The 23283-nt window shown below is 40.7% G+C and overlaps 1 protein-coding gene across 9 annotated transcripts in view; it reads right to left on the bottom strand.

Moving 5' to 3' along the window:
• The window catches only part of GRID2 (glutamate ionotropic receptor delta type subunit 2), a 554341-nt gene that overhangs the window by 174668 nt on the left and 356390 nt on the right, over nt 1-23283 (bottom strand). For 8 of the 9 annotated variants that reach the window (XR_011738959.1, XR_011738960.1, XR_011738961.1 and 5 more), the window contains exons 5-6: nt 9514-9567; nt 2912-3085 (exon numbers count right to left, since the gene is read on the bottom strand). Coding sequence is in view for 4 of the 9 variants with exons in the window: in XM_065837720.2 (XP_065693792.1) it covers nt 2912-3085; nt 9514-9567 (228 nt within the window). In the remaining 5 variants the exon portion in view is untranslated. The remainder of the gene's footprint in view (nt 1-2911; nt 3086-9513; nt 9568-23283) is intronic. The other variant, XM_071808263.1, reaches the window with a different exon arrangement.

Genomic DNA, 23283 nt, shown 5'->3' with positions numbered 1-23283 from the left:
CTGCTGTTAGAGGATGCAGGAAGGCAGCTAGGGTAGCCAAGGCCTCCTTAGAATTACAGCTGGCGAGAGGGGTCAAGGACAGCAAGAAGAACTTTTTCAAATACATAGCAGATAAAACTAATACCAGAGGCAATGTAGGCCCACTGATGAATGAGGTGGGTGCCCTGGTGGCAGAAGACACAGAGAAGGCAGAATTGCTGAATGCCGCCTTTGTCTCTGTCTACTCCGCTGGAGGATGTCCTGGGGAACCCTGTACCCCTGAGACCCCGGATGAAGCCAGGTTAATGGAGGAGTTTGCTTTAGTCGATGAGGACTGGGTTAGGGAACAATTAAGTAGTCTGGACGTCCATAAATCCATGGGTCCAGATGGGATGCACCCGCGGGTGCTGAGGGAGCTGGCTGAAGTCATTGCTAGACCGCTATCCATCATTTTTGCCAAGTCTTGGGAAACGGGAGAGGTGCCCGAGGATTGGAGGAAAGCAAATGTCACTCCAGTCTTTAAAAAGGGCAAGAAGGAGGACCCGGGTAATTATAGACCGGTCAGCCTCACCTCTGTCCCTGGGAAAGTAATGGAACAGCTTATCCTTGGTGCCATCTCAAGGCACATCAGGGATAAGAGGGTCATTAGGGGCAGTCAGCATGGCTTTACCAAGGGTAAGTCATGCTTGACCAACCTCATAGCCTTTTATGAGAATGTAACAAGGTGGATGGATGATGGCAGAGCGGTGGATGTGGTCTACCTTGACTTCAGTAAAGCCTTTGACACAGTCCCTCACAGCATCCTCACAGCTAAATTGAGGAGGTGTGGTCTCGACAATAGAGTAGTGAGGTGGGTTGCAAACTGGCTTAAAGAGAGAAGCCAGAGAGTGGTGGTCAATGGTGCGGAGTCCAGTTGGAGGCCAGTATCTAGTGGAGTGCCTCAGGGGTCAGTACTGGGGCCAATATTATTCAATATATTCATTAACGATTTAGACGAGGGAATTGAGTGTACTATCAGCAAGTTTGCTGATGACACTAAGCTGGGAGGAGTGGCTGACACGCCAGAAGGCTGTGCCGCCATCCAGCGGGACCTGGACAGGCTGGAGAGTTGGGCGGGGGATAATCTGATGGAATTTAACAAGGGAAAGTGTAGAGTCCTGCATCTGGGCAGGAACAATCCCAAGTTCCAGTATAGGTTGGGGCATGACCTATTAGAGAGCAGTGTAGGGGAAAGGGACCTGGGGGTCCTGGTGGACAACAGGATGACCATGAGCCAGCACTGTGCCCTTGTGGCCAGGAAGGCTAATGGCATCCTTGGGTGTATTACAAGGGGGGTGGTCAGTAGATCGAGAGAGGTCCTCCTTCCCCTCTACTCCGCCCTGGTGAGACCCCATCTGGAATATTGTGTCCAGTTCTGGGCCCCTCAGTTCAAGAAGGACAGGGAACTGCTGGAGAGGGTCCAGCGTAGGGCAACAAAGATGATTAAGGGAGTGGAGCATCTCCCTTATGAAGAAAGGCTGAGGGAGCTGGGGCTCTTTAGTTTGGAGGAGACTGAGGGGTGACCTTATTAATGTTTATAAATATATAAAGGGTGAGTGCCATGAGGATGGAGTCAGGCTCTTCTCAGTGGCAAACAATGATAGGACAAGGGGCAATGGGATCAAGCTGGAACACAAGAGGTTCCACTTAAATTTGAGAAAGAACTTCTTCTCAGTGAGGGTAACAGAGCACTGGAACAGGCTACCCAGGGAGGTTGTGGAGTCTCCTTCCCTGGAGACATTCAAAGCCCGCCTGGACACATTCCTGTGCGACCTCACCTAGGCGTTCCTGCTCCAGCAGGGGGATTGGACTGGATGAGCTTTTGAGGTCCCTTCCAATCCCAAACATACTGTGATACTGTGATACTGTGAATGGCACAACCTAAGGAATTTTCACAGTTCCCAAACAGCCTCTAGAGATACCCTGTGCATCTATTTAACTTACACAGCCCTGTTCATCTCAAGAACCCCAAGAGGATCTCCATGCAGTGTGCTACAGCTCAAGTTTTCCGTCTCATCAACAGTTGCTTACTGGCTGCATTGTGAACAATTCATAGAATCGTAGAATCATTTCGGTTGGAATGAACCCCCAGGATCGCCGAGTCCAACCATAACCCAACTCTAGCAATAAACCACGTCCCTAAGAACCTTGTCTAAACGCCTTTAAACACCTCCAGGGAGGCAAAAGCTCTCAGAGCTAACCTGAAATCCAGCAAGACCAGCCACACTTATCCTTTTCACCCTTGCATATTCTTATTTAAAGAAAGGACACCCTTCAACACCTCTCTTATTCTCTCACTCCTTGTCTTTCGTCGTCACAAGGTGATTGCTCTTGGCTCCTAAGTCAGATACGCTCCTCCTGCATCGCTGCGAATGCAGTCAGTCTTTCTAAAACTCGATAAACGACCATGCAGAAGAAAATCCGAAAATAGAATCGACACCTTCAGCCAATTTCACACTTCTAATTTGCCATAGCTTTGTCATGATGAAGCCCAAGCAGATACGGGAGATAGAGGAATTGCTCTTGGAAAAAAAGTCAAGTCAGGGGGAGGGTGACCTGTGGTAGGAAGGCTCTTGGAGTTTAGTTGTGATTTGTAATTAACAATCCCGCAAATAAGGTCTCTATGTAACACAGGCATAGATTTGGGTGCATATGCATATACCCCACTGCCTAGAGATCAGGTGGCTTTTTTTGACTTATTTTCTGTGTAGCGGATGAGTTGTTCTCGTCCACTCAAGCCCCACTCAAGTATTTTCTGTTCACGCTACATTAAACCTCATGTCTGAGAGGACACGAAAAATACAAATTATATTACACTAAGCCCCCGGGGAAAACCCTTGAATGTATCTATAAAGAGAGTTCCCAGGTGAGAGCAGACCGGTTTATGAACTACCTCCATGCTTTGGGAGAAAGGGTCCTTCGGATCACACAGTGATGAAGATATCCGGTGGTTGCCACGGAAACAACGCTGACTTATGTTTTGGGGGACTGGAAATGTCTGTCGGATAATTGTTAACCTTCCAATTGACCTTCTCACCAGCTCCTGCACATCCACATCGTTTATTTCCTGGAAGAGAAGGCAAGGGAGAGGATATGCACAACAGTTAAAACGCAGCAATGTTACCACCAGATTACAAACAGAAGGTTCGCTGAGAGGACCGAGAGGCGTGTGATTGCTATGAGGCTGTTGTCAAGCTCTGCCGTAGCCTCAGACAGAACATCTGCATGCTCATTTAAACCACTGCCATAACACCCTTAGGATAATTGCTAAAGTTTAACATGCACTGTGCCCAAACCTCACTGAATCTTTGTAGATGTAACTGGGCTTAGTTTCATTGTTCTCCTTTTACCTTTGATCTTTTACTTAAAAGCGTTTCACAGCATCCCCAGCAGATAATGTGTAAACCCGTAGGAAGCCATAGCATGATATATTTCTAAGTGCAGCATTACTTGGGAGCTGTGAAGGTACAGACAATTATTCAGGCCTTAAGTGTTCATTTTCCTGGAAGCAGAACATCAAGAACCTACACACAATGTGCACATTAGCAAACGTTATTTACCAAAAGGGCAAACAAGATGCGTTAGAGTGTTCTAGGTGTGTACACACTTGTTTATAGGAAGACCTCATTTAAACCCAACTTCTTACTCTGTAGGGTACCTATTAAGGCTTTCAGGTGAACGCTCAGCTCTATGGACACACTCTTAGAAGAAGTAAAAACATCAATATGTGAAAAACTAAGCTTAATACATTAACTTCAAGGCAGGTTAGGGAAGCGAGAAAGACAGCTCTTTACCCAGTACAAATTCCGGCAGTTTGGGAACACAGTGTTTTACACCATTGAACGGCGAGGCCCTCGGGGAACATGGAGCAAGAGCTCATGAGCAACTGACTCCAACCTTCCCATAAGAACCTAAGCTTTAGTTAAACACCGGCTTTTTCTCCAATAGGCTCAGCTGGCCGCTTTCACAGCACTCCTGTGTCTGCATTTCTCTATAAAGCAGGGGAATGAATCCACAAAATCGCTCCATCTTTTTAACTAGAATCCATTTTCCAACATGGTGAAACATCTGTCCATCACCCATAATTAATTACAGAGGCCGATGCCCCAGGCTTTCTAGGGGTTTAAATTTGCGGATACCCCCCCCAGAAAGGGAGGTGCTTGAGGAGCTCCTGTTACCAGCCCTTCCATTCAGCAACAGTTCATTGAATACTTCCCATTCTCAACTGGCCATCTCTAGCTTTCCATTTCTCAAAGGACATGGCACATCTGCACTGTTACACCCAGAACTAAACACCAGCATCTATTTTGCCTCTAGCTTCCCCATCTATACCCGTGATCAAGAGCTTAGGAGACAGCAGGAGATAGGTTTGAACTCAAATTGCAGAATCTTCCTCGCGAAAAGGAAGCCAAGGTTTTTGAAGCAGCAGCTCCTTAAACGTCAAGACAACCGTCCCCATAATTTAGGCTTTTTTTTTGAGCTTCATCTAACATTCTTTAATCATTTTGAAGCAACTTTGGCCATACTGGTAGCTGTTTATTCCCTCTTCATTTCTGAAGAAAAACACAGGAGATGTACATTTTAACTTCTGCTCTTCTTGACCTCAGTAAAAGTCTTTTATTCCTCACAGATTGTCATAGATTCCAAATTAATCTCTTACTAATGTTCTTTACAAAATAGCGATTTTTCTGCAAACAAAAATAACACAGGGCATCAGCTGTGCCCAGTGTAATATCTTGCATTTCTGCTCGATTAATTCTTAATGTACCATAGATAATGGTTTCTCTCAGCTTAAGATGCTGTCTTTCCATTTAGTCTGTATCATTTCACTAGCCGCAAGGTAAAAAATACAAACTGCTGTTCTAGCAAAATGCGTGGGATTCTTTTTATAATAATTCCAATGGAACTCGAAAGGAAAGCTCAGAAACTTAGCTTGATTTTCAACTATATCCTTTCTTTAGAAAGTTTTCCTTGTTTCATTTTAGGCCGTGCACAAGCTGTAAATGCAAGGCCATTAGATTCATCCTAATCATGTAAACCCCACTACCTGCATGACCATGTTATGTTGCCAAATGAAACTTTCAGACAGATTCTGACTTTCATCTGCTCAAACATTTGTCTTTCCTGCCTCAAAAGTGCATTTTTATGTCTATTCAGCACTTTTTGGTGTATTTTAATTGGAGTGTCCTCATTTTAACCTTTAGGTTATCGCCTCATCATATTTTTATACATCACCTGGGAATTAATAACAGAATACAAACACCAGAGATTTTGGTATGGTTGCCAAGGAGATCTATACATCAATAGGTTAATGACAGCTATTATTTTAATGCCGTGAATTCCACTGATTATCTCATAAATCCAGATTTTAGGTTAACAACAAAGCAATGCCATGCAAACCCAAATTCAACTTGAGTCATTTGCTATATATTTCTTTGTCATTTTTTTAATACTTGGCATTGACTGACGAGCCTTTTATCTAATGACTCTCTAATATCATCTCTCATTCTTGAATTTTGGATCTGACATAAGAAAACTATATAAAGCAACTATTGTATGAGAGGAAACAATTTTCATTTGCACTTCAAAGGAGGATACAGTATAATGATATAAGGATGGCAGATGATCTGTTACGCAAGCACCAAATGTCAAAAAAAGCCATCCTCAAAACATTGTTCCCCAAGTCCAACTGAGCTGGCACCTGGATAAATTTAGCTTAGGTTACATGGGCTTTTTTTTTTGGAAAAAGCAGAAGTTCAATATATAGTTCCAAACCTTTCTTTTATTGGTCTGAACTTGGAATAAAGGGGAAGTTGTCCTATTTCAAACGGAATTAGAATAAAATGAGGCGTCCATTTCCTCCAAGTGGGCAAATAAATAGGGAAAGAAATGCTATTTTAAATTAATTGCTCTTTATAGATGAATTAAGGGAACTGAAGAGGATCACCTCGACATATCAGTAGGAAGCAAGACTATATACCGGACACCTAATATATAATGCCATTCAGCTTTACCTAATTACTTTAAGATAAGCAGCCTACGCTGTGGCCGTTGGAAGATTCAGGAGTTCAAACGAACCCCTCACGTTACTACTAATCAATTATCCATATTAAAATGCAGCATTATGGAAGCTCCTGGGACTGAGCTGTGATTTTAGCACCTGAGTTAGCTGAGTGAGCTTAGAACATAGTCTTGCTCTACACTTGGTCCTCCAGTCCTCTCTCTTGCGCTACGATGGGCAAAGATGCTGGATGTTTTTCCATAAGCTGTTCAATAAAAGATGTGTTTTGGTTTGGTTTTTCTCCTCCAAGGAGTTTTTCCAGCCTGATGTCTCTGGTAATTAGAAACCTTCTACTAACTTTTGCCCTCGGTTTATTCACGGGCAATTTGAACTCATTTGTCCTTGTGCCAACCTGGTCCTCTGGCCCTTGACAACGATGCATTTATTCTCACTCTCTATGTGTTTATAAACAGAGAGCACATCCTCTTTCAGTCTTTGTCTTCATAGGCTATAAAGCCACCCTTTCCAGCCTCTCGTCACACAAATTAGATTTGCTGTGCATGCGGTCCGTTCCTGGCCAGAATTGTGCTCATTATAGCAGATGAAATCCAACCAATCTTTTGTACAGTAGTATTTTCCCCTCCTGGATAGTAACTGTAGGCACCGGAAAGTGTTTGGGGCCATCCTGGAGTAAACTATACCAGGAACCAGTAAACTACCACCAGGAACTGGTGGTAGCCTTGGGCATAGTAAGACGAGCCTGAATGCTTTAACAAAGGAAAACCCTTGAGCAACATATGGATTTAAAATGAAATTTGAAAGCAAAAAAAGACATTTCTTTCATTTAAAAAGAGCAAAAGAAAGAAAAGTGATGAAAATCATGCAAACGCTCCTTAAGTTTCACTAAAAATCTAAGCTTGCTGCATACCTGCTATTTAAGAATCACGGAAGAACTACAATTATACTACTCTGGGCTTTTCGAGGTTCTATTTACTGTTGTGCAGAGGAGAAGCAGCGGGCAGAGACAGACAGACAGACAGAGCGACAGAGTGTGAGAAATCCATTTGCACATTTTGCTAAGGCCTATTTTCTCATGACTGTATTCAAATCTATGACTCCTGCAAATTTTAAATAAGGAACTGAACCATCTGCTTTAAGGCCCCGAAGAAATAGCAACATTTATTTAGAGGATGTTTCCTCAGCTGTCTGCACTGATCAGAAGAGATTCGTACTATTTGCAAAGGGCTAATACGATGCATTATGCTTTAACAAATTATGAACCCTTTCATTTTATGGGAACAACCCCCCTCCTCCCACACACGCATTTCTATTAGGATACACAGTCTTCAAGCAAATTTGCTGTATTACATAAAATAGCAACTAATGGGACAACAAAAATTAAGGAACTCTTTTCTAGGCATTATAGCATTTAAAGTGAGCAATTCAAATACCAGATTCTACCTCACAACGCCTAAGGAGATTCCTGATCACAAAACTGAAGGTGGTATTTCCTTCTTTATTCCTATACTCAGTACGTGTGTTGTATCCCCTTGGCACAGTGGTGGAAAAGGAAATACAATGCCAGCTCCTTTTAGTCTCTCAATAAAAGGAATTATTTGAATCGTATGTGGATTTTGCAAAGCAACGCATTTTCACTGTAACAGATCATCTTAGAATTTCAAATTAGGAGGACATATAGATGCGTAAGTTGTCCGAGATGTCAAAAAAGATCCACGTAAACAGCAAAGCAGGCAGAGCTCTGAGATCATGTGGGTCATATTGAGGTACCATGGCCATCAACAGCTCATGGACAACCATGTCAAATGGACTTGGATGTGAAGGTAAGGATTTCACATAGCACACAGAGAGGGGTCTGTGAATCACTGCATTTCCAAATCACAGAATCATTTCAGTTGGAAGAAACCCTCAGGACCATGGAGTCCAACCATAACTGAACCCAACTCCAGCACTAACCCACGTCCCTAAGGAACCACATCTAAACGCCTTTTAAACCCCTCCAGGGATGGTGACCCCACCAGTTCCCTGGGCAGCCTGAATGGGAGGCACTGCGATCCCTACTGACCCAGTAAAACATTGCAATAAGCAAGAAATGTTATGCAACATTCTGCATCCAGGAAATATTCACATTGCTGTTGCAATTTGACCATAGCAAGAAGGAAAAACAGGGCAAAACATGATTCTTTCTATGTTGTTATCTACAAATCTTGTCTATTGCTTGTCTGACTTTTGTGTCTGTAAAATATTGAGATTATTAGCATTTTTAAACAAACAGAGCTTGAAAGTAAGCTACGTAAGTGGCCAAGAGAAGGCATGCACGCTAGGAATGGATCCTTGTTTTCATCTTGGTTTTGGAGGGTGGAGAAGCTGACACAGCTAAAAGCAAGCATCTTCTTTTGAGATTTCCAATTCAAATAACATTTTAAACGAAAGGCCAGTGGCAGTGTCTTTAACTTGAACAGCAAGGCAATATCTAAGCTCTGCCTAAGAAACTGTTGTCTCGTCTATTGCTACAGAGATTCACGGCGGACTACTTTCGATTTGGATTAAATTCTTTTACTATTAGCACGCCGTACTAATGAAAATCTAACAATTAAGTATGAAAACAGAGGTGAAAATCTAGCAATTAAGTATGAAAACAGAGGTGCACAGTAGAACTGGAATTTACATGCAATATCTCCAAGCAATCTTTTATCCTGAGAATATACATAAGCCATACGATTTACACGTTAGGGGAGAATTTTCTCCCCAGGGAATTCAGCTGGTCTGGACCTAAATTGCTTTGCACAAAAGTCTGAACATCGTCAAATCTAAGAACAACAGCACTGCTCAATGTTTTATACGCAAAGTCACTTCACATCTCGACTTGTCCTATTTTAGCTGACAAACATTCATGGAAGAATCTATTTCACAGTTTAAGAACAGGGCATTCATTTAACTTTATTTCTCTTTTCCTTTCATGAACGTTCTTATATGACCTGATGCAGCAATATGCCAAAAAGCCTTTCGCTATTATCAACAGGTTTGTGTGTCAACCATAACTGAATTCTAGGGGAATTCTTAAAGGAAAGGGAAAGATGGGATTTTACTATTCTTATTATTAATGAGAAAATAATTAAAATATAAATCAAACACAAGCACTCCACTACGAAAGATTACATTTTAAAAAAGACCCTAAAAAGATCCTCTAAATACAGTCACAGCTCAAGTCAAATGTGAAATCTCAGAAGGAAAGGGTTGGTTTTTTTCCATTTGATTTTCCATTTATTCATTCCAGGACTTGCGTTTAAAACAGGCGAGACAAAACAGCCAAGTCCAAGAACTTGTCAGTCTATTTTTATCAAACACCACCTCAGCATGTCCGAACTTTGTCATAGCTGCTGCTTCCTCTTGGCAAAGGCAACATCGGCACGAATATTGTCAATAAGTCTGAAAACAGGATTCATGGTTCACGACAACGTTCGCTTGACAGTTACCTCATTTATAATGATCCAGTGACAGTCAAAAGCAACCAAATTAGTCTCCACGACCTGAAATAGAGAACAAACCAGCTATCAGTCAGCTTGCTTGTGAAAGCCACAAGAAAAAATATTACATGGATGCTCTCTGCAAATGACAAAAGATGAAGCACATGCTCTCCAAGACCTTTGTATTCAACTGAGGATACAGAACCTTTAGCAAAGTGCTGCAGAAGCATTTGTGTTATTGTTTGACTTGCTAATTAAACTTGGAAAATACATTTCATTGCTGGCATCGCAGAAAAGAATGTGTTTCAGTTGACTGAGGAGAAAATGAAATCGGTTTTGCCTTAATATTGTGTGTTGAGAGGGAGCGACAGAGGGGAAGGCAGAAAATTAAGATCAAGTAACTCTTGTTGGGTTTCTGCAGCTCCTGCCTCTGAGACCTTTCCAGCATTCACCGACACGGGAAACCCTTCAATTTAAAACCCCCAAAATACCCCAAACAAAACACAACAAAACCCCCAAAACAACAAAAAACCAACACGAAACAAACCCAAACCAAAAACCTCACGGCACAAATTCCACTGAGGTCTATTCTTTCCCTTCTTAAATCCACCACACTTCTGTGGTGAGTAGTCATGTTTGATTCACCTTCCCGGTGGAAGCAGAGAGAGGAAAACAATACATTTGCTCGGTTTTCATTAGCGAGGACTCCCAAACAAAACCCAAAACCAACCAAAAAAACCCCAAACCAAGAAAGGCTTGGAGCTCACAACATTTAAACGTTCAGTAGATAACCAGTGCTGGCTCACGGTGACAAGGACCATCGCAGAGCACTCACGTTTGGCTTTTAATGACGACCAACACTAACAGCGGGTGCCAAGGATGACTGCAATTTGTACCATGTCATATCCAAAGAGGAACAATTTAAGCGGCCACGAATCATAAGAGCAGCAAAGGGCCGCATACTGATAACCTCCAGCATTAATTCAAAAGGCCTTGGAATTGAGGTCACCACTTATTTACCAGAATGAAAGGAAAGATTCAAAATTCTCATTTGGAGAAACCAGGAAAAAATAAAAAGGCAAGAGCAGCAGCATATGAGCTGACTCCTTATTCGAAAACCTCACAGCACCAATAAGAAATGAGGGGAAATGAAAGCCGGAGCTGCTAATGTGCTCCTGGAAACCGCCAATATTATTAGCAGCAGGAATCAGGGTCTTCACTTCACATGGAATTCAGACTCACCGCTCTTTCCTTGTGGTGACAACAACACATTGTGTCGTTCTGACATTTTCTTGCATTTTCCAAAGCCAACCAAAACTTCAGCATGCAAGGAATCCACAAAATGAAAATCCACATTTCTTCTATTCACTTTTGAATAACAGATTAAAAGTTGGCTTAATCACTTCTTTGCACCTGACGCTTCGGCCGATCAGATTTTAATGCACTTTATCCTCCGTTAAAACTTGGGTTTCCATTCATTTAGTTTCTTTATAAAAACTTGCTTCTGTGTAGCTACTTTGCCCAGGCTCTCAAATTTTGATTAGACAAGGTCTTTTCAACAGAGTTGAAGGTTCCAAGTGTCACTGGTTTTATTATGTACAGCTCACATAGCACTTAAGCCAGGCTCTTGAAGACCCTTACTGGTCTCACAAGTCATTATTATTTCAAACAGCTCAGGCTACAACTTGCAAATAATCAGATGAAACGCATCCATTTTTTAGTCACAGTCGAAACTCCTCGGCAGAAAGATCATGTTTTATCCATTCAAGTTTATGCATTCATGAAACTACTTAACATTAAAGCCAGTTTCAAAAAGCTCATGTCAAATTGAGATGAACTCATAACGCACTCAGAGACACTTAAACTAATATATTTTAAGTTTAGATGGGCTACAATTAGCTCCTGAATTAAGAGTTCGCTTTCCCTTTCAGTCTGGCAGAAGCTGTTTTTTGGCGTTTTCCTCAGCCCATCCACCAAAAGCTTGTTCTAGCATTGACAGGGGTTGCTCAAGAAGATGACTGATGACGTCCTGAGAAAGCTGATATAATTTTTTAAAATTATTTTTTACATTTTATTTGATGAAATACAGATTCACATGTAACCAGCCTGGGATTTCAAGGCCATCTTTCCATCCTTGGGTCATTCAGTCTTACTTGACGAAATCGTCATCCCACTGATACCACTCACAAAGAGCTGCCCATTTCAGCAGGACCGGGATGCTGCATCTCAGCCTCTCACCTCTGAACATCTCCCAGAATGGCCTATATTGCTCATTTCATTGAGGCTAAAATCGGGCAGTGCACATTCTGGATATGTCTGTTCAAACTGCAGGGCACTATACTATTGTCATCATTAATAACCTTCTGATATTTTTCAGTTATTATGTTTCTCAGTGTAGAAGAATGCACAGGCACATCCACCGCTTTACAGAAAATAAATACAATAGTATGGAAACCTTAAGTTTTGATGCTAGAATGAAAATATTGTTCAACCTTAAAGTTTTCTTCAACCACTAAGAGTACTCATCTCACAGTTAGAAGACTCTATCAGCAGTTATTAAGCACAAGTTTACAAGTTTGAGATGATATTAAATCAGTCCAAGTAAATAAGTAAATTAAAGTATCTGAGGCCAGAAGCAACACAACTTAGATCAAATTATCCATCAGAAAACCAGTCATTGCTTGGACACAGCAAGCCTTTACAATCATGACACAACACCCTTATCTACGCGCTGAGTTTGCTGTTTCGTTTACTTAAAAAGACATTGCATTTTCATTTTGAAGGGAAGATAACAAATAAGGTTAAAATAATAATAAAAAAAGGCAAAACATGCAAAAGAGCATGGCTACTTTTGATCACAGCCTAAAAGTGCATATAACACGGCTTCAACAGATGTACATAATGCAGTTGCGTAGAAGGTTTCTATGACTACTATGTTCAGAAAGTTAAACCGCTTATTTGTTATCTGAGTGATGATCTTCTGGCTGCAATTCACATCTGCATGCACATCAAGTGAGCTGGCACCAACTCGTGTTCTGTGTCGGGGAACAGCTAATGCGCCAAATAATGCTCGCAAAGGCACCAGGGCAGTAACCAAAGAGAGATCTGATATCCTCTACATTCAAAGCGATAAAACCATTTGACAGGGGTGTGTAGGAGCTCCCAGACCCCAAGTGTCTGAACACGGTGCAAGTTTCAGATTCACGTGCCAGTTCTGCTGTCTCTGTGATGGGAGAGGCAAGGGACAGATTGGAAATTTCCAGCCGAGACAGCGGGCAGGTGAACGCATTGTTTATGCAGCTCACCTCTGGAGCCCCAACTGCGAAAAGCCAGAGTGTGCATTCATAATGAGAGCTGAACACCAAAATCCTACACGGATACGGAAGAGAGGAAGAGCTGACCCTTCCCAAAACAAAGAGAACCATGCGCATATTTGACAAATTCTCTTTTCGTGCTTCCTCTAGGGGAAATTGTACAAGAAATCAGCTACGGATTACTCAACAGCGATATTCAAAATGCAGAAAGCTCTCTGAAGCTAAACACTGGGAGGGTGTCAGGAGACAGGATCATCCAAGCCTATTCTGCTCTTCCTGCTCCCTCAGGCATTCAATTGCAGCCACCTTTGCAGATAAGACACCAACACAGTCTTGGGTCTAACCCAAGACGGCTACTTTAGTGCTCCCAAATATATTTTGCTTTCTTAACTGTGATGAATCACAGCAGAAACTTATTAACTCCGTATCAACTGTTGTGCAGTTCAGGCTGGTTTTATTTGCTGAAAGGGTAAATATTTGAAACAATACTAAAAAAAGGCACTTTGTGCTGTTGAGGTGACATTTCTTTCGTGCCACTGTCTCCACTATGTAGGGATGTACATGCTTACGTATAACCCAGTGAACTCCAGCATGAACTGGAGAACTACGTTCTGATGGTCTGATGCCCATAGCAATTCACACATCCCTGTCTCACCCAAATAAATGAGTGTCAGAGAACAAGCAGAGGACAACCATCACAGCCAACAACTCCAAAGAATGACTCTTCTGAATTCAGCATTTTTTCATCCATAGGCCATTAGTATTTAGTTAGTTTTAATGCCATATCGCATCATTCTCCATCACTCTAACTCGAAGCAGCAAGTTAGTAGACAAATTCTGAAAAGGATTTAACGAGATTGTGGAAAATCCAAAAAAGAAATGGACTCTCTAGCCAGTCAAGCACTGCTGAGACTGAAGAGTTCACACCGCAGTTTTTGCTAACGTTGTGCCATTATTTGCATAAACCCTGCAGCAAAGGATAGAGCCCATTGAGTATGCAGTGCCATTCACACACAGCCATAGAAATCCACACCGATAGATACGAAAGATCATTCTTAACATCTCTGCAATTTTAGAAGTGCATTCGTGTCAAACTCCAGCAGCTCTCCTATTAAAACGAATCAAACTTCTGCTTCATGAAGAAGGTGTTCCACTTAGTCAAATATGGATGCTGTTGAACCGATGAGCAAGAACATGAACCAATTCTAAAGAATTCAACTACACACCAAGGGAGATTTTGCGGAGAGCAGAAAAACGCCGTCAAGAAGACAAGTGATGAGCGAGGACAAACCATCTGTCATCGGCACTAATTTCAGAACTTGTGAATCTTCGGGAGAGCCTGACAATTTGTCACGACTATTTCTATTGTTCACACTCAAACCTTCAAACGGACTAAATGCAAGACGGTCTAAGGCAAACAAAGCAAGAGTACTGCCACCATGCGAGCATTTTGCATACGCAATAATAAGCAAGAAAGCAAAATAGCTTCTCAACAAAAAGATCTTGCAAATTAGCGGAAAATGACATCAAAACTTCTCTGCGTTTCTTCTTCATTATAGACATGGGTCCAAAGGTGTGGGCCAAAATACGAGATGTAGATCAGAACCCTTTCAAGGGAAAACTGTTCTGGATCTTCAAAATTCATCTCCACAGACGTACAAGTCAGAAAACTCTTGCAAACACCTCATGAGCAGTAATGTTGCACAGGTGGAAAGATCCACACAGAATTTGGCCATCTCAAGGGTCACCTGTTTGAAACACAAGAGAGCTCCTGTGCTCCAGTTTTACCTTTGCTACCGTTGAGCCTGCTCTAAGCTGTGATAGTGACTGTGAAGCTCTTTCTGCGGGACCACCACTCAGCAAACCACATTTTCCATTCCATTTTTCACAAAAGCCAACAGATGGCATTGAATAATCCCTTGTTTTGGAACTGGCTGGTATTGAAAATAATTCAGAAAGTGATTTAGAAAGTTAGTTTTCCCAAGAGTTGGGCTGGGATACAAACGCCCTGCTAACCTCTTCCAAACATCCTCTGTCTACAATATGTACCGTTTATGTGATCTTGTAATCAGAAACGCGCTATTCCAGCTGGAAGACTGGTAAATCGTTTTCATCCAATACCACTAGATTTGCCATCCCTGTCTCTTCACAGACCAACCTCTTGGAATCACCACTGCTGTTCCATAGGTGAACATGACTCAATCTGATTTTCCCTTCCAAGGACAGAGAAATTTGCTGATCACCAATATAAGATAAAAAACAGGCTCTCTGTACACCCATGTGAGACAGGGAGCCACCCACCCCCCCGAAAAAAAGACCAAACCAACCAAACCCAAACCACCCAACACAACAGAACAAGTCAGAGGTCTTGTCTTGATATTTCCTATAACTGAAGATATGCGATTTGACTAGTTTGGGCACCTACAGCAGCCTCGTGTAGACTGCAGGTAGCACCAAGAAAGTTAGGTGATAAACTGAAGACTGACTTAAGCGATCTGAAGTTTGGAAAGGTAGATACATGGACTTGTACTATTTCATATGTTGTATTAGGTTAAACACCGCAGGACTCGTGCATGGAAACCCTCAGCTCTTCGCCAAGGTTTGCTTGGGGTTTTGTTTTTGTTTTCTTCTTCTAGCTGGTAGTTCATTAAACCAGCACCATTTTATCAGGCTATCTGTACCATTTCTTCCTGCTGGTACCACAGCAAGACCGTTTCTGTACCCCTGCCCTTAGCCTTTGAGCGTCTCAGCAGGAAAATCAGTTGCTGATTTATAAAGCTTCATCTTGCACACCAGAAGCTAAAGCTCATAAAGATCTCCCTTCACCAAAGGCAATACGTTTAGAATCTAATTTTAATCTCTACCCATTCTCACTCTTGGGAGGTTAAAAAAGCCGCACACGGCAATACATATTTTTATTGTTACAGAGCATCATTCCTCTCCCTTGAGTTCCTTCTAACCAAAAACCCAATACATTGGGTGAAACCTGATAGAGAAATCCCTAGGCCACTAGTTATCTAGTTACCAAGGATTAAAAAGCTTCTACAGCACTTGGGCAGGAGAGGTGTCATTAAGGACGGGTGAGATTCGCTGACGTGGCTCCCTTTGTTCATCTCACAAGAGCGCGTTTATTTGAAAAACAAAGTAGTTGAACGATTTTGATCAGTTTATATTTTTCCCCCAGATTTATTTCAAAATATGATACTTTTAAACAAAAAGAATTGGGTTATTCCACTAAATAATTAGTTTTATATTGACTTGGCTTGCCATCCTAATTGCATTTGAAACCAGTCAAGCTCCAGGGAAAATCTCATCTCCCTTGCCCTATGATTTTAAGAGATGGACGCAGTTCAAGCAGAGGAATCAGCCCCATGCTAAAGAAAACAAGTCAAGTTAGGTGTTCAGCAAAAGTAAACAACTACCACATTAATACTTCAGTAATGATCACCAGAGGCTTGCACTGGGAACACAAAATAAAACCACGTTCTGTCCAGTAGAAACGGCCATTTTAAATATTTCATTTCTTTCATCATTGAGAAACACTAATAATGTATCAACTTTATAGGAATCTAAGACCACGCATCCTCTTCTGAGGTCAACTTGTAGACTGTAGTTTTAAAGCAATCCCTATAAGTAATTTTAACATCTTTCATTTCAAGGTTTATTTTATTCTTGTAGACACTTTTGCTATTGCCCAATTTATCTTTTGTTCTATAGTCCGATTATCCACATGAAAAGTGTTTGTAATAACCTCAAAACAAACAAAATCACCACAAATCTGGTTTTGGCTTTAACTCAGAACCACGAGCACATTCTGCTGCCTGCACTGGAATACAGTAGCTAGAAAGTAGAATAGTATTCTCAATTAACAATAATGTACCTCCCACTTAGAAGCTCCTAATTTCAAAGTAACACTGTGATCCAAACCCCCACGTAAATTCAGATTCGTTACTGGTTTACAATTGCCTGCACCCTTCTTTCTTGGCAAGGATTTCTTGTAATCTCTTTTATACATAACTAGATTTTGTTCATCGTCATAGTATTTAATTGATGCCTGAAGATCTCCTGTTCTTCATCTGTTACTCAATTCCATTTGGAAATGTGAAATCTAAGCAGAAAACATTTGGGTTGAACATGGGCTTTGAATCAAACTGGTTGTCATCGCCTTTGAAGGTGAAGAGTCAAACATCAGAAGCCTAAATCTAAAGCCTCCAAATTTCCTCTCCTGTATGGATTAAGAGCTGGAATCAGAGATTTCTCCCAACTATGTTGTTTGTTCACCCTCTGAGTGAACTTGATGTAGAGAAGCTGTTGACAAGTCCTCCAAAGGAATGAAAATAATGACCTTGTCAATTTTGACATATTTGTAACCAACTTCAACAAGGCCAGAATTTTGCCACAACAGGGAAATCTGTGGATTAGTGAAGTCTTTTTATAGATTTAAATTTATCCTATGCATATGCCTAATTTATTTTCCTAAGCAGAATGAAAAGTTCAATTCCTACTTTTAATCCTTTGCAGACTTCATTGGTAGTTTTAATTCGTAGAGGAAAAAGGAATACCAGGTGAACAATGGATCATTCTTAATGTACGCTTTAAGTAATGAGGCTGCCAAAGAAGAAAGCTTGGGAGGAAAAAAGCACAGATGATACAGTGGTATCTGTCATAATTTCAACATGTGCTCTTTTGGCATCTCACACAAAAATATGCAAATTCTTATTTAAGCTCTCTTTAAACCTGTTGCCGATACGGAAACGTAATATTTCTAATTGGGAATCATGATTAACCACATAAAGTTATCACTTAGTAAGGCAGTGAACGGTTAAGACTGAAGGAAAGTCCACTCGCAAGGCACAAGATTCCTTCCCAGGTTGCATTAGTACAGGTTGACTACACCCAGCAAAAGGACATTGATTCAAATAAAACTTGTAAAGGAATCATGTCAGAGTGGTATTTTTAAATAACCTTGCCCTTGTCATACCTATCTGATTTTATACCTGAATAGTTCTACAGATCGCAGTGCAGTTACTCTTGCTTTACACCAGCTTAAATGAGAAGAATAGTTAAACCACTGTCAGAAAGAGGGCGAAGAACATGGGGCTTGCGGAAGAATTGGAAGGAAATGAAGAACGGCAACACAAGAACAGTCTCACTGATTCACAAAGCTATTTGGTAGGGTGAACAAATCCTTTTAGACCGCCACTGTTTAAAAGCAAGCAAACAACTAACAAACCCACCCAAAGACAAAAATCATAGATTTCTTAATAAAACTTCTTGCCCATCCCAGGTACCAGCAACCCAAATTAATGAAAAAAATAAAAAGGGACAGATTAAATTTAAAATAATCAATTTGGCTGCTTTGGGTTGACTGTTTTCTGATACTAGGTGTGGGTGCTGTTGTTTCTAAAAGTTTGAAAGGATTTAAGTAGGAGAACTGTTAAACGTGTAGATTAAATTTCTATCTTCAAACTGAAAACGCAAAGCTTATTTTACCTTCTCTTTCCAAGAGTATTAAGGGAATATTTTAGGGTCTGACCCTCTGAATTGTTCAACATCTGTAAGGCAGCTGGATTTTCCTCAACAGGGCTGCAGAATTTTGACTGCTTTTGAAAACTTGCCCATTGCATCCAGGTTTTTAAATGTAAGTTGAGCGCCTTGAAAATGCATCCTTGGTTATGCTGGCAGCATGTTGTGTGTTTTATTAGTGAAACAGAACTGTGTTTTCAACTATTTTTGCATCTGCTGGCAAACTCAAGACCTAGTCTGGCTAAGTAGCAGGGGAAATATTCAACATTATTCACTACAGAGTATAACGGGGCTGCTCTTTTTTCTTCTTCACTGTTTGCCTTAAAAGCATTTCTCGCCAAGCACTGGATTGATGTTACTGAAAGTATTTCATTTTCCTATCACAGTTTTTATGAAAAAGGTCATTGTTCAAGTTACAAAACATCACCAAAGCCATCAGCTCTTTTTGGTCTTCAGCTCTATGGTGGTGCCTTCTCCTGTCATTTCACATATCTGTAAAAATATCCTCTCAAAAGCGCATGTAGCGAGGCAAAACCTGTTCTAAACATATTGAAAATATTCTGGCCGCCAAATTGCAACAACAAATGGGAAGCCCATCGGTCAATTTGGTTTCTGTGCTTCACGGCAGGTCGGTAAAATCGCTCTGACTAAAGGTCCAAAGGCACCACAAGCCCAGAAGATCCACACAAGGACACATTGAGTCATAGAGAGAACATGGACTCAAACTGCGGTCTTTTTTCATAATGGTTCTAAATTTTCCTGATAAAGAACCACTACATTTTGGAAAAACTCTGCTATTACTCTAGTCAACTAAGCCATAATTTGAAGATTTTTAATATTACCTTAACATGTCCATGATGAGCAATGTCTGTCCTAGCATCTGCCAGGCAACACAGTTCAGATTCAGCTTCTCCCCGCCAAAACGTTGGCCAGAACTCTGTTTGCGTACCTTAGGTCTGAAATCCTTCCTATAGATCACTAGTTTTTAACAAAATAAGGTTCAAGGTGAATACAAAGTATTCTGGGTATCCCTATAGCCGCTAATGGTCAAGGTAACAGAATTATGACAGCTCAGCAGAAACGGTTACAGGTTAAATTCTACTCTGGCCCTAAAAAGAAATAAAATATGTACCTTTTTTTTCAGCACTGGTTGATATTGATTTAAAAAGTGGTAATTGCATCTGAATCCAAAGTGGCCAAACAGCAGCTCTTTTCTTGAAGGATACAAACATGCCAGAACTGCAGGCTCGGGCACACCTGAAATACTCAGCTCTAATATGGGATGGATCCAAATAGATCCGAAAGTCCTTTATCACTGAAAGAACACCAGAACCAGCCAACGCGTTCATTTACAGAAGGCAGATCAAGCTTTCTAGCCATCAAGTATGGGTAGACATTCTAAAACACTTCTGTTTTGAGGTATTAAACCAAAATGCAGAGGTATTATAGAAGAGGTAAAGCTTGCAATCACAACAAATATCAGCATTTAACATATGCAGCATAATTTGAGTCATTCCATACAACTCTTTAATAATTTACAGGGACTAAGTCGTTAGGAACTGTTCCTTGAATTTTCATTGTGGAACAGTTGCCCATTTATTTTGGCTTGCTGAACAATGAGGCTTAAATTAGATCCTCGCTACCATCTTTTAAACATAAATTGGAAAGTTCTGATGGAGAAAAGTGAAAAGAGTGGGAGAACTTTAAGAGGATTTGAGCATTCCAGTGAAAGAAAACCAGTGTGCGCTTAGCTACAAATACAATTAGTTCTGCATTTTAAGTTTGTGAAAGCAGCGATAGCCTCAGCAAAATCACCTAGAAAGAAAAAATAAAGACCTTTTCAACTTTTGCAAAAAGAAGTATTGAAGAACATTCTAATCTGAGCCTGGATTCCAACTACATTTTTTCACGGAAAAGAAGCTAAAACCATATTTTTTAATTGCCTCTTTTTTCGAGTTTAGATCTATAAACATCAGTAACTTGACTCCTGGTAACAGTCCCTCTCAAGTCAGTGTAATCACTAAGCTGATGAAACTACTCATGTGAGGAGAATAATTCATACGTATAAGAGATTACTGGCACAGGTACCTTGATGTAAATAATGAAAGGCACATATTGCAAAAGGTAATAATTTTTCTAGAACCGCATTTCTTATTCCCGCAGGTACTGTCAAACACCTTTTTACCTTTAAGCACTGCATTCTCGTAGTGTTCTTTCTATCATCCTTTTTGACTAGCCTGAACCAGAAGAGTGATATATATCTCTCCTCTTCCAGCTATTAATATTATGGGCACATGGTCTTTGCTTTTGGACGGTGATAGAAGCAAACTGACAGAACCAATAGCCAGACAATCCTTGAAGTGATACACGAGCTTTACACAAGAATGATCAACAAGATAGAGCACTGTTCTCTCCAGACTGATTGATAGGAAAAACAAGTTGGCTATAAGGCTGCATTTTCAGCTGGGAGCGAGTACATCAGGAGTCCTCTGTGGGCCTCCAAGCATCAACCAGAAACTCAGAGAAGCAAAAGGGAAAGGCATTCGACAGATGTATTGAAGTTCAGGAGAGACAGATATAGATTAAAGCTCAGCGAGAAAGACTAAAAGCTCTAAGGGATCATGAGAAATACAAGTTCAGGTCATTTTCTGCACGGGCATCCTGGAGATACATTAAAACCCTTAATTACTGCAATATCTGATGCTCGCAACATAGGCTACAACATACAGCTATCTGAAAATATAATATTATACTGACTAAACAAAAGCTTATTTCCTCTTGTCCTACAACGCACAACTCATGTACGCACATATGCATCCACCATGTATTTATTCCTGTTTGTTTCATCTACCATTTCTTGTCCTACATGATGAAGTTTTCTTTCTGTGAGATCAGAAATACATCTTTGTACACACGAAAAAGTCTTTCGCATCCATTATAAAATCCAGCCCCTACATTTGTTTCCCCAAGCAGGCATTTTCCAGGATCCCGGAATACCGAAAATTATCCTCATAAACATCATAGAAAATTTCTCGTACTGAGAAAGTTCCACCACCCTCTGCACACCAGAATGTGTCTCCAAAATGAACGAGAAGCCATCAAAATTGCTTATTGTGTATCTATTTCACTCTCCCCTGGGCAAAAGAAGATAAAAGCAGAGCAGTACCATATTTCTGTCAAAATATGAATCTTCCTGAATGTGCATTTCAACAGCCAGTGGATGACTCTGTCTTCTTTTTAATACATTTATAGCAATAAAAGGTATTTTTGCCACTATTGTTCTGCGCTTGTATGTCTAACAATGGCATCCTGGCACATGACTGAGCAATAACAGAAACTAATGAGATACCTTCTCTAGCAAGACGTTATCACTGCTCTTATGATTATACTTTGACATTTTGAAGAACATTTGAGAACAAATGCAACAAAAAACCTTGGAATTAAATATGCAGTACCACATCTCCCAATCTCAAAATCAAATTTGATCTGAGAGGAGCTAGAATTAGAGGTATCATGACAAGAATTCCTGCTTCGCTTCAGTATGAGGGGTTGGTACATGGGAAGGAATACAAAGCCATACTCCTTCACCTAAAGCAACAGAAATGAGGGTTTACATCTTGGAATATATCACGCTGTAGGCACAAAACCTGGTTTTGGAGGCAGTATGTTTTTCATCACGTTCCAGGACCAACTCCTTTTGTGCTATACTCTTCTATGTGCACCGAGGCTCTCCACAGCCGGTTTTCACTTGTTTAATGTCCATTTAATCTACAAATGTACTTGGCATCACCCCCCAAAATATCACACAGTGCCTCCTTCGGAAGTCTCTGAGGCTTTGTTCACTCTCTGGATGTATGTTCTTGAAACTCTATGGTGTTTTTTTCTAACGAACTTGGTACATACTAATTCAGGGAGATGGAAGCACTAAAGATATCGTGCTAGGTTAATCAAACCTGGAACTTAAAGTCCCTACAAGTAAAAATGCTCCTCCTCTGGTCCTAGGGACAAGTGGAGAACACAAGAAGGTGTCACAATTCCTTACCGAGACACTCAAAAAGCTTCAAATAGGGGTGCCAGTGAGCACTTAAAGAACATTCAAACCTTATTAATGCTGACCGAGTCCTACGTTAGAGCATTTGTTGGTTCTAGTATGAATGCACCTACAAAAACAATAAATCACATCATTAAGTGGCCAACACTGATGCAATCCTAATAGATTTTTTCTGTATTTTAGTCTGGAAAGCTTCTGTTATAACCTCAAACACATTAATTAACTGGACTTGCACCATTTGTGCTGTATAAGCATGGAGGAAACCTGAAGGAAGCCCTAAGAAAAAAGATGAGGGAAAAATAAACACACTTCCAATATCTGTCCTGTATAAGCACCATTAAAATATCATTACTCAGTAGCTACAGTAAGTGCCACTAACTACAAATACGAATACATATAAACAAGTAAATCTGATTTTTAAAATGTTACCTATAAAATAAAGCAAAAATTCCACCCTCCTAAAGAGAAGGAAACGTCAGGGAAATTACATGGATATTGAATCGCAGATCCTCAGACAGACAGAAAAGAACCATTTGCAGTTTCCACCTGCTTGGCTTGCTCTACATTGTGTTGCAATTTCAGGAAGGGAACACAAATCTTGCAAATTCTGCACTTTCCTTTTCAACCCCCTACCTCCCCTTTTGCTCAAAATGATGATATAAAACCAACAGAAAAGGGGTATGTGGCCACGCAAAATTTGGTTCAAAATTATATCCCTCGCAAAGGTAATTTTAAGCAGCTTGGATTCACACTAAACCAAATTATATCGTTTCCATGACAGCACAGAAAAACCCAGAGAAAGGAGCTTATAGTATTTTATGTGAATTATTTATTACCGTGTCCAAAACTTAGAAGTGAAGGATCTATGTTGGCTACTGAGACAATGAG

The sequence above is a fragment of the Patagioenas fasciata genome, chromosome 4 (assembly GCF_037038585.1).
Source record: "Patagioenas fasciata isolate bPatFas1 chromosome 4, bPatFas1.hap1, whole genome shotgun sequence".
Classification (NCBI taxonomy): domain Eukaryota; kingdom Metazoa; phylum Chordata; class Aves; order Columbiformes; family Columbidae; genus Patagioenas; species Patagioenas fasciata.
This window is presented reverse-complemented; position numbering and strand designations above follow the sequence as displayed.